Source organism: Mobula hypostoma, chromosome 3, assembly GCF_963921235.1.
Source record: "Mobula hypostoma chromosome 3, sMobHyp1.1, whole genome shotgun sequence".
Classification (NCBI taxonomy): Eukaryota; Metazoa; Chordata; class Chondrichthyes; order Myliobatiformes; family Myliobatidae; genus Mobula; species Mobula hypostoma.
In genome coordinates this window covers 167,227,254-167,239,902 of record NC_086099.1, presented here as the reverse complement: position 1 = coordinate 167,239,902, position 12,649 = coordinate 167,227,254, and the positions used below count along the sequence as shown (strand labels likewise).

Genomic DNA, 12,649 nt, shown 5'->3' with positions numbered 1-12,649 from the left:
TACTGCAGCATAAAAGCCAGGACCAACAGGCTCCGGGACAGCTTCTTCCACCAGGCCATCAGACTGATTAACTCATGTTGATTCGTGTGTATTTCTATGTTACATTGACTGTTCTATTTATTATAAATTATTCCAAATTACTATGATTGCACATTTAGATGGAGACATAACTTAAAGACTTTTACTCCTCATGTATGTGAAGGATGTAAGAAACAAAGTCAATTTATTCATTCATTCTTTCCAGCCTTGTGCACCTTGGAGTGAGTAATTTTACCTGGAGCATTCAGACTCCTCTTGCAAACCACTACACGTTAGGTCAGCTGATCATGGAACTAAACCAATATAACAGATGGTCTATGATGAAACCATGCTCTTAATATTAAGTATTTGGTCTATATTATTTAAGGTCAGTAAATGACAACAGTACTGTTTTGGAAACAGCATTTTAATCTGACAATACCATCTTTTACCTTAAATATATAATATGAATGTAGTATTAAAGCAAAAACAATTGAATTCAAATTAACTTTTCATAGAACAACATTTCTTCACAGTATTGTTGTATTTATAGGTAAACTAGTGGCATTTCTTCTCAATCTGGTAGGTCACATCATAGCAAAGAGCCAGTGAAATAAATTTTTGGCAAAAAATCAAAAGCAATTATGCTAATTAAAAGTTCACTTTTACTGGCAGAGGTGAACAGACTGTGGTTTTGTATCACAGAACCAATGTCAGGGAGCAAAGAACTGCATTCCCATCAAATGAATCTTTCCAATGACCTCCTGTGATCAGAGGTTATCAATCAGAAGCATCACTTGTGTATGTCTCCCTATTAATTACTTACAGTATTTTCTTATATATGAATCCTTTAGAAACTCCAGTAGTCTTTTTGTATGGTGGCAAAACACAACTAGTTACAATGTCTCACTTTCTCAAGTTAAACTTATCATACATAATATTAATCATAATGACCTAATATTTCTTATGCAATGTCCAGGACTATTGTTTTATATACCATATATAAATATATGATGAAAATATATATTAACTTTTTGCAACCTGCAAATTATATTCAGTCTTTAATAAATGCAATTCTTAAAGTTAACTTTCAGGAATTTATCAACTCCAGACTTGATTGGATGCCTTACTTTATTTGTTTATTTTAAATTTGGAGGACACCATTTTCTTGTATTGTGAAATAATTACATAGCAGCTCCCTTCCTTAGTTTTCTCTCTGATGTCCAAAAATTAGGTAGGACTATGTACAAATTCTATGCACTGCATTCTAAAATTCACTGTTTTACAGTAAAATAGATCACTAATCAAAAATCATTAATTTAAAATTCCTTGACAAAGGTTGCATGTGTTTTAAAAATTGTGACATAAAATACTTTATTTTGTTGACTTGGACGATTCTAAAAATGTTTGGTTGAATTTCGGACAGTCATGTAACAAAAAAAAACATCTGCATTAAGAACTTCGATTTCCTTTGTTTTGCGAAGTTAATAAAACTATCTTCCTGTGCAAGTTTTTGTACATCATGTCTCTAACTAAGTCATGGATCAATAAGCATGCAAAGCTTACAGTAAGTAGTTTAAACATTATCCTTCCTTTAGTGATACTGATCATTATCACATCTGAAAGGCTCAAATGTGAACGGGCAAAATGTGGCCCAGTTCAAATATGCAATACTGGTTAGGGTAATCTTTTTCTCCTTCATCAGACACGGTCTGGTTGACAAAATGTACCCAGCTAATGCAACTAAGTTTAACAGGCAGCCTAAAGGAATGAGTGCCAAACTCACAAAGTTAAATTGTTAATTAATTCATTGGAATGGGTCCTAATATTGATCTTCTGATTTGAGATTTGCAAATGATGTTTTAAGTGTTACTTACTAGTATCTGTCCTCCATAGAGATGGAGGATCAGCATGATAATCTACAGCGTTAAGACGTTGCCAAAATAAGACTTGATTTATTTAAAGCATCTTCCAATTGTAAGAAAATATACTGTAAATTATTACGGACCTCTTATAAATTGCTCATACTTCTCTTAAGGTAATAATGTTTCAATTTAGTGGCAGCTGATTCCCTTCCACAAGCCAGAAAATATACTTTTGTTTGGAATATATTATTAATTAATGCAGACACTCATAAAGAATATGCTGTACAGAAGTTTAAGGAATTAAAGATGGGAAACAGATTAAAGATACGCTGAAAATTGTACATTGAGACCCAATTTGCTGATCTCAGTTCCTAAATAAGCTAAGCTTTACAAATTGAACTTTGAATATTTAGGACACCTGAAATAAATGAATACATGATAAAACTCTGTTAATGGTAAACAAACGGGTCATCTATCACATTTTCAGACATTACATTTTATCCTTTTATGTACTAAGCTAATCCAGGGGAAAATCAAGTGGCAGGTCTAATAGATGACGAATTTGCAATGGCAAGCTTACCACTTTTGGATGTGACTGAAAAATAATTTGTTTATATAAACAGTAAGGAAAATGTAATAGTGAAGATTTTCCGGATTTTTAAAGCCATATAAATTCCACAAGCTAAGGACAAAGTACTAAATAGAGTATTTTTGGCAAATGGACCTCTTGCCTTCATTTCATGTGGGTTGGATAAGACTATGGAAGACTTTATGGATCTATGCAGAGTTTTGGTTAAATAACATCTGGAGAACTGTGTCCATTTGGATCTCCATAACTAAGGAAAGATTTCTTTGCCTAATTTCACTTGAGGACTCTCGGGGATGAGGAGTTGTTCTGTGAGAGGAGATGAAGTACAATAGACCATCTCCTCCTCGTGTTGGGGGCGGAGGGTGGATCGGAAGTAATCTGATTGACGTAAGTAAGACTGAGACACAATTTCAAGGCAGGCATTCTGAGATAGTTTCCTCGAACTGAAGAGTTTAGAAACTGAAGGCCAAAGAACCCAAAAGGTGAGTGCACAGTCTTGGGAATGAGGCTAGAAGAAACCCCTCTACTCAGAGGGTTTTTGGTGTTAATTATTTTCTATCTGAGAGCTGTGGGTGTTTTGCTATTAATTATGTACAGAAGTAAGATAGTTAGATTTTGAACAATAAGAGAATCAAAGAATGTAGCAGTCAGCAGGAAAGTGAACTTGGGGATAAGCCACGATTTTATTAAGTGACAGAACTGGTCCAGACAGCAGCTGTCTAGAGAATTTGTGCATTTGTTTTCAATGGAGGATTTTTGCATGGATCATTAATGTTGCTGCTCTTTAATTACGTTAGAGAAGGCAAAAAAAAAACTTGGATTCTGTCCACGAAAATAAACTCAAATTCATAAAATAAACCTGTTTAAAATTATTTATCTTCTGCCCCGACTATATAAATATATAGCAGAGAAGCAAGTTAATACCTCAAAACAAATCTGGGTAAATAATAAGACAAATAAATATACAGTAGGTTCAGATAGGCTTCATGGTGTTAGATTTTGCTTTCATTGAATGGCAAAGGTTATCGCCTGCTCTCACAGAAACTATTCAAATTTCATTCCTAGAACTTCAATACCTGGGTTATTATGAATGAAAAATCTGCTATACCATGCTAGGGTGCAGCTAGTAATGACAAAACATTTATTTCCAGGGTTTTTTGAATACAAATAAAGTAGTTTGTGAAGCGCAAACATTTAAGGGTAATAAGTCAAAATGTTAGGAGGGATGGAAACAAGTGGTGATGTTTTCCTCTCAAGGTAAAGTAATGAAGGATTCCAACAAAATTAGAAATTATAGCAAGTGAAGTGTGCACAAGACACAGGAATGGCTGTGCCTGGAGTTCTATGCACAATTCAGACAGCTGTTCAAAAACATTGAAAGCAGTGAAAGAGAAGACAAGAAAACTGATGACTGACAAGACTGTTCCTTTCACTGACTGTAGCCACAATGCGTAAATGAAGTTTGGACAGAGGGATGTAAGCTGCAACGTGTTGCACAAGAAAGTCTGCTCTCTCACTGCAAATATAAATTTTAAGAACCTGTGAGAATAAAAAAACTCACAGTGGTTACTAAATAATTACAGAGATTAGTTGAACCCTAATAATATTTCCCAATGATCATAAATATTAAGAGCAAAGAATACAGTTTAGGGAGAGGACAGATTACAATGGCGTATGCATTAGCCATTGCCTTATAATGCAGTGTCTTGTAAACTAGTAGAATCAAAGTGCAGAGAAGATTAAGAAAAAATTGGAATATTTGATGGATTGGCAATTGAAAAATAATTATCTTCAGGGTTAGATAGAAAGATCGTACAGTGGTTGTTAGGCTTATACATCTTTCATGTACTCCTCTGTTTCTTTTTGATCAAAAGGGGTGATGTTTAGTTAAAGTTTTCTTCGGTCTTTTATCACTTGTCATTGATAATATAACTTGTATGTAGCAGTGAATTTTTCCATATCACAACATATCTAAAAGCCCTGAACAAAGGTCTGCAAACAACAACTGAACTACTTTGCACACTAGACCACTAATCTGGGTGGATTTCACATGGACTTTATTTTTTAAAAATGCAAATGTTTGTTGCTGCTTTGCTCTAAACAAACCCAACAACTTTTGATTGATTCAAGACTGTCAACAATGATGATATTAACATTTTATTTTGTACGACCATTTTCAAGTAATTCACAGAGCTAGAAGAGGCTAATTCCTGGGAATGAGATGTTTGCCCTATCAACAGGAGCTGGAGAGCTGAGTCTGTATTCCTTGGAATTTAGAAGAATGAGGGTGACCTTACTCAAACATGTAAGATCATGGTCTTGGCTTGACAGGGTAGATGTTGAGATGTTTCCACTAATGGGAGAGTCATGACCAGGTGACACAACTACAGAAAGGGGGATGGTCATTTAAAACTGAGTTGTAGAAATTGCTACTCCTAGAAGGTAGTAGATTCTCTACCCCCATGATTGGTTGAGGCCAGATCATTACATAAAATTAAAGATGGTGATAGGAATTCTGGACTAAGGGGAACTAGATCAGCCATGATCCTAATGGGTTGGCTTGAGGGGTCTGAAGGCCTACTCCTGTTCTTGTGAAAGACAGGTCAAAGTATTTCCCTTCTTTCAAAGCAAACCACATACATTTAGCACAATGGAAGATCATGGCTACAGGCAATGCACTGAATGACTAACTGAGTCACTTGGAAATCATTTCTTGTTGAAATTAATTAGCCTAACCTTTCCATTTAATGAAATAATAGCTATACACATTACAACAACTTGCTAAAAGCTGCTGTCTATTTGGTCACCAGACGCTGGGTACAAGCACTTCAAATGTATTTTTAACATTAACAATCATCTCTAAAGAGCAGAATTTACAGTAACTTTTTCCAGCTTTTTTTTGATTAATGGTCATTGTAAAGTGCACTGAAACTCAGTGACCATAATCAACGATACAATGATTCCACTTATGGCTCAACAATCTTTGCAATCTTTCGGTGGCGTCACTACAGACACTTCATTGTATTTATATATACTTTACATATTCTTCTGTATAACAACCATTTTGCATTTAAATTCAGACATGTCATTTAGATATCTAGAGAAATGTTACATTTACAAAAAGAATGTAAAAAGGCAGCATAAGTTATTAGAAAAGAAGTTACACTTTAACTGATTTTTTGTGACATCATATATACACACAATAGTTTGGCAGATGAACATTCAGTGGCATGTCTACCACTTGTTTAAAGCAGTAGTAATTTTCCATCACTAGTGGCATATTTTCACTTGGAGAAGTGTTACATTCAATGCTCCATTTGTCACAATATACCAAGAATGAGAATTGTGCTTTAGAATTGCCAAAGTACGAAAACTAACCAACCCAAGCAGGCTTTCCAGTGCAAACAAAAGTTCCATGTGATTGTCTTCATTTGGCGGCTTTGACGGATTTTTCATTCGTATTCTGGCGAGATTCTGCAGCTCGATCCCCAGCTCCAACCTCCACACCCTCCTTCTCAGGTATGGCCTCTAGGCTTCTCCTTGGCTTGGATGATTCTGTATTCCCAGTGCCTGGCTTATTCAGACCACAAGACACTGCAGCGTAATGAATTTGCTTCAGGTTCTCCAATGCTTCAATCTTAGCATTTTTCAGCAAATCAGCTTGCCCCTGTAGATAGTAAATAGTTCACAAAGACTAAATTAAGCAAATAGATGATGCATGTACCGAGTATGTAAAGTAAAGATACAGCAGGGAAACTGAGATAGAGTGTTACTTTGTTTGCATGTAGAAGGTCAATCTTACTGGTCCAGTGTATCATGGAATCAAGAGCATTGCCTTAATGGCAACAGAACATCATGTGGCAGTGAAGAGCCCTTCCATTTTCTGACAGCTAGCAGCAGAATTCTATCAACTGTAAAAACTAAATTTGATTTGTAGTGGATTTTCTCCAGTCTTCAGAAACAAGTAGAAGTGTTATAATTGGTATAACTAAGAAATTTTAAAAAATAAGAAGTTAACTAAAATGCTAAAATTAAACAAATAATTAATAATATGAAATTAAAACAAAATAATTTTCATACAGTAATTTTGCCTTTCTGTTTTCTGCCCTAGAATTCTCACTGAATGAATGAGGGTGTCAGATCTCTTGCCAGGTCCAACTGGCAAAGATCCAAGTGATTACTCCAAGATGTAATGCTGGGGAATCCTAAGAAGATTCCATTGATCAGCTTCTTGGCAAATCTCTGGAATCAATGAAGAAAGCAATCAGATACTGTAAATGAGGTGGGAGGGTTGGCCTTGTAATGTTTGCTTGAATGAAATGAAGTAAGTTTGTCCTCATTTAAAATTAGCTTGTAATTAGCATTACAAGTTACCTAAAATTAATCATAGTTAAGCTATTACAAGGGCATGCTTTGTTTCCACTTTAAATTTATTGTACAATATATTTGAAATAAGTATTTATGCAAGCTAGGTTTGAGTTGGGTATTTTACTTTATAATCTGACAATACCTTGTAACTCCTTAAAGTTTATTCTTCAAAAGTTGATATGATTTTTGTAGGAAGATCAGATAAAAGACTGCATCCAATTTCTACATCCCCAAATGGTATACATTCTACTGGAAGTCACAGGTACGTGGATTACTACTGTAGACAGAGGGAAGGTGTGGAATGGAAAGAGAAGTTTCCAGGCTTGGCTTTTAACTCTAGTGGGTCTGCTAAGCGACTACATAACTGAATTACTGTATTCAGCAACGTTCTTTCGCCTGCTCTGAAACAGAAGCACCAATAAATTCCAGACATGATGTCCACAAACAAATCATGGATCACTGTGCCCAAAAGGGGGGAAATTGCCTGCCAAGTCACAGGAAAAAGCAAACTGTTGGGGGAACAGCAAGGTGGGTAGCATCTGTGTGGAGGAAAATGACTTGTCGATGTTTCAGGTCAAGGTTGTGCATGACAGTGGAGAAGGAAGATAACTATTTAACAGAAGAGAGAGAGAGTAAACAGAGAAGGAAGAGGCAGGGGCCAGAAGGTAGTAAGTGGGGGAAGAGAGGTAGTTAGGTTGCAGCAGACAAAGTAAAAAAAAGGCAGGTGGGAGAAGTGGGGTGGTGGAGAGAAGCTGGAAGGTGATTAGTGGGGACCCAATGGCTACAAATACTGGAATTTAATAAGTAAGGAAGGATGGAACCAAATGGGAGAGGGGATCCTTTGTGTGAAAAGTGTGGGTAGTAGGTGGATGGGGGAGGGGGACAAAATGAGTGATGGGGGCTGGGGGTTGTGTGGCAAAGGGAACAAAAAACTCTAAGGAGGGAGGGGAGAGGCAGAGAGGGGGTAGAGGGTGAGCAGTGAGGGGGAGAGGAGAAAGGGAGAGGGAGAAGTGGGGAGGATGGAGAGAGTTTGGGAAGAGGGGTCAGCAGGGAAGAGAGGAAGAAGGGGGGAGGGGGAGGGGGGAGACAGGGGAGAGAGAGCGGGAGAGAGGGGGGAGAGTGATGGAGGGAGAGAGAGTAGAGGGGGAGAGGTGAATTGGGGAGAGAGGGAGAGGGTGGAAGAGAGAGGGGGAAGGGGAGAGGGGAGAGGAGAAGTGGGGAGAGGGGAAGGAGGAAAGGGGAAGGGGGGAAAGAGGAGAGGGGGAAACTTCCCTGAAAATAGTAAACACAATGTTTATACTATTGGGCTATAGTCTATTCAGATTTGATATGAAGTATTGTTGTCCTAGTTTTCACTGGACTTCGCCCTGGCAGTGGAGAAGGTGAAGGACGAACAGGTTGGTGTGGGAATAGCAAGGGGAGCTGAAATAGCATGCAACTGGGAGCTTGGAGATGCCATTGCAGACAGAACACAGGTGATCTGCAAACCAGTGGTCTACTCTACACCTGGTTCAGCTGACTTAGACAAGGCCATACCAGAAGCATCAATTGCAGCAGGAGGGAAACTTGAATCTTGGAAGGTCTGGTTATGTCCCTGGGATGTTGGTGAGGGAAGTGGTGTAGTAACAAGTGTTGCACCTTCTGCCACTGCAGGAGTAAGTACCAAGGGGTCAGGGAGGTTTGAGCAGACCAGGGAGTCATAGAGGGAATGGTTCCAGCAGAAGGCAGAAAGAAGTGAGGAGGGGAAGTTAATCCTAGTGGTGGGACCCTATTGCAATTGGCAGAAGTGATGAAGTTTGATGTGCCAGATATGGAAGGGAACTCTATTTCTGTCCTGTCTGGAGGAAGGGCGGTGAGAGGACAAGTCTGAGAAGTTGCTGAAATAGGCTCCAAGAAACCACAGTAGAGGGGAAACTGATGTTTCCTGAAAGAAATGTATTTTAAGTTTTTAAATAATTTAAACATTTTAATGGTATTGCTATTTAAAATTGAGTTGTTGCCAATGTCAATAACAGCTCATTTGACTGGACTGGAGCCTCACTGCCCGTCAGGGCAACTCTGGGGAGGCAGTCACCCAAATCTGTTGGGTGAGGTCTTCACATCAGAGCAGGTTTTCAGAACTAGTAATACAAGCACAAGATCCATCCCATTATTTTATAGAACATGTCAACTATTTGAAGAAAAAGATATTTTTAGCTTAATGTCTGCTTTAGACTTTAAAGTTGTAACATACTATAACACATAGGAGCAGAATTAGGCTCCTGACGAAGGGTTCCGGCCCGAAACGTCGACTCATCATTTCTGACTGATGCTGCCCGACCTGCTGAGTTCATCCAGTGTACTGAAAGCAGAATTAGGCTACTTGGCCCAGAGAATCTGCCCACCTTTTGTTCACAACTGATTTATTTTCCCTCTCAACCACAGAACCTTCTTCTGCCTTTTTCTCATAACCATTAATGCCCCTACTAATCAGGAATCTATCAATCACCACTATAAATACACTCAATGATTTTGTCTCCATAGTCATTTGTGGCGATGAATTCCACATATTCACCAGCCTGGGGCTAAAGAAATTCTTCTTCATCTCTGTCCTTGTATTCTGAGGCTGTGCCCTCTGGTCCTAGACTCTCAAACTATTGGAAACATCCTCTCCTTGTCCACTCTATCTAGGTCTTTCAATATTTGGTATGTTTAAATGAGATTCCCCTTCATTCTTCCAAACTCTAACGAGTCCAGGCCCAGAGCAAGCAAACATGCCTCATATATTAACCCTTTCATTTCCAGGATCTTTCTTGTAAACATCCTCTGGACCCTTTCCAATGCCAACACACATTTTCTTAAATATGGAGCCAAAGCTGTTCTCAATAGTCTTAATGTGGCCTGCCCAATGCTTTATAAATACTCAGAATTATATTGTTGTTTTTATATTCTAGTCCTCAAGAAATGAATGCTAACATTGAATTTGCCTTCCTTACTACCAACAGAACCTGCAAGTTAACATTTAGGGAATCCTACATCAGGAGTCCAAAGACTCTTGGCATCTAGATTTCTAAATTTAATCTCCATTTCAAAAATAGTCTGTGCCTTCATTACTTCTATCAGAGTGAATGACCAAACTACACTGTATTCACTAGCTACCAGAAATTACCCAGAAAAGACCCCCTTTATTCTCACTCTTTGCCTTCTGCCAATCAGCTAATATTATGTCCATACTAGTTATTACCTTTCTAGTAATGGCCCTACTGAAGTGCAAAACCTCACACTTGTCTGCATTAAATTCCATCTGCCATTTGTCAGCCCATTTCTCCAGCTCGTCCAGATCTTGTTGCAAGCTCTGATAGCTTTCCTCGCTGTCCACTACACCCCTCATCTTGGTGTCATCTGTAAATCTGCTGATCCAGTTAACCATATTAATATCCAGATCATTGGTATAGATGACAAATAACAATGACGCAGCACCGATCTTGCGGCACTCGACTAGTCACAGACCTCCAGTGAGACAGACAACCCTCTACTACCACTCTCTGGCTTCTCCCACAAAATCAATGTCTAATCCAATTTACTATTTCATCTTGAATGCTGTGCTGAACCTTCTTAACCAACATCTCATGCATGACCTTGTCAAATGCCTTGCCAAAGTCCATGTAGACAACATCCACTGCATTGCCTTCATCAACTTTCCTGGTAACTTCCCCAAAAAACGCTGTAAGACTGGTCAAACATGACCTACATGCACAATGCCATGCTGACTATCTTTAACCAGTCGATGTCTAGCCAAATAGCCATATATCCAGTTCCTCAGAATACCTTCCAATAACTTTCCCACCACTGACGTCAGGCTCACCGGCCTGTAATATTCTGGTTTATTTTTATAGCCTTTCCTAAACAGTGGATCAAAATTAGCTATCCTCCAATCCTCTGATACACCACCTGTCACTAAGGATGATTTAAATATCTCTGCTAGTGCCCCAGCAATTTTTGCAATTGCCTCCCAAAGGGTCCAAGGGAACACTTTGTCAGGCCCTGGAGATTTATCCACTCTAACTTGCCTCAAGACAGCAAACACCACCTCCTCTATAATCTGTATAAGGGTCATGACCTTGCTTGTGCTTTGCCTCACATCTATAGACTCTGTGTCTGTCTCCTGACTAAATACAGATGCAAAAAATCCATTTAAGATCTCCCTCATTTCTTTTGGCTCCACACATGGATTACCATTCTGATTTTCCAGAGGACCAATTTTGTCCCTTGAAATACTTTTGCTCTTGACATATCTGTAGAAGCTTTTAGGATTCTCCTTCACCTTGTCTGCTAGGGCAACCTCATGCCTTCTTTTAGCTCTCCTGATTTCTTTCTTAAGTATTATCTTATATTTCTTATTCTCCATAAGACCCTTATTTGTTCCTACCTGCCTATACCTGCTATGTACCTCCTTTTTTCAAGGTTCAAGGTTCCTTTCTTAGAACCCTGGGATGTAGCCCATCTGGTCAAATGACTTATCTAACCTTCAGACCTTTCAGCTTCCCAATCATCTTCTCCTTAGTAATAGCAACTACACTCACTTCTGCCCACTGATGCTCTCAAATTTCTAGCTTGCTGCTGGTGTCTTCCATAGTGAAGACTGACACAAAATACTTGTTCAGTTCATATGCTATTTCTTTGTTCCCCATTACTACCTCTCCAGTGTCATTTTCAGCAGTCCAATGTCCACTCTTGCCTCCCTTTAACTCCTTATATATTTGACAAAGCTTTTGGTACCCACTTTTATATTATTGGCTAGCTTACCTCATATTTCAGCTTTTCTCTCCTTAAATCTGCCTTCTGTTGCTTTTTAAAAGCTTCCCAGTTCTTTAGCTTCCCACTAATTTGTGCTATATTGTATACTCTCTCCTTTTCTTTTTTGCTGTCTTTGACTTCTGCTGGTTGCCTTATCCTCAATTTAGAAGGCTTCTTCTTTGGGATGAACTTATCCTGCATCTTTCAAATTAAATCCCAGAATCTCCAGCCATTGTTAGTTGCTCTTCCAATTAACTTTGACCAGCTCCTCTCTCATGCCTCAGTAGTTACTTTTACTCAACTGTAATATCAATACATCCATATTAACTTCTCCCTCTCAAACGCTCAAATTTCTTCCTCTCAAACTGCAGGGTGAGTTCCATCATATGATGATTACCGTCTCCTAAGGATTCCTCTACCTTAAGCTCCCTAATTAAATAACCATCCATGGTTTTTTATAAAGTGATTTCTACCAGGCATTCAGAAGTAGAATTACATCCTTATTACTTGGGGATGTCCTTTCTTATTTGAAAAGTAACTAAATTGTTTTGAATTTTAGAAGATATTCAGCTGGAAACAGGACTTGCGTGTGCCCATTTTATGTAGGTAAACCACACACTTTTTGGCACTGATCTTGCTAATTCCAGCGGTATATTGTTCCCAGGTGATACCATGAGCATAATTCATTGAAGTTTTTAATGACACACATTGAGTCAAGAAGTCATGAACTGCAACCTTTATAATTAATGTAACTCAAAAAAAGTGAGGAGTACTTTATGTTGAACTGAGTGAAATATATGTGTTTTAAAGTGCCCCCACTGAAACATTATTAGTATCACCAAACAATCCTCCCCATGGAACTTTCTTCAGTAAATTGATCAGTCTCACCAAGCTGCTGTAAAAATGGAGGCCCATGAACGACTAAACATGATTTGTCAAGTCCTCAAGTTGTGGACTCACTGGGTTCCGCTGACCATGGGTGCATGGGTCACCCCGATCACAGGCTTTGAGTGCTCTCCCACCCCTTATCACT

At 38.5% G+C, this 12,649-nt stretch overlaps 1 protein-coding gene across 1 annotated transcript in view; it reads right to left on the bottom strand.

Annotated features, from left to right (window-relative positions):
* Window positions 1–294: 294 nt before the first annotated feature.
* LOC134344376 (inactive phospholipase C-like protein 2) overlaps window positions 295–12,649 on the bottom strand; it is a 241,387-nt gene continuing 229,032 nt past the window's right edge. The window contains exon 6 of the mRNA XM_063044061.1: window positions 295–6,139. Coding sequence (XP_062900131.1) covers window positions 5,900–6,139 — 240 coding nt within the window. The 3' untranslated portion in view covers window positions 295–5,899. The remainder of the gene's footprint in view (window positions 6,140–12,649) is intronic.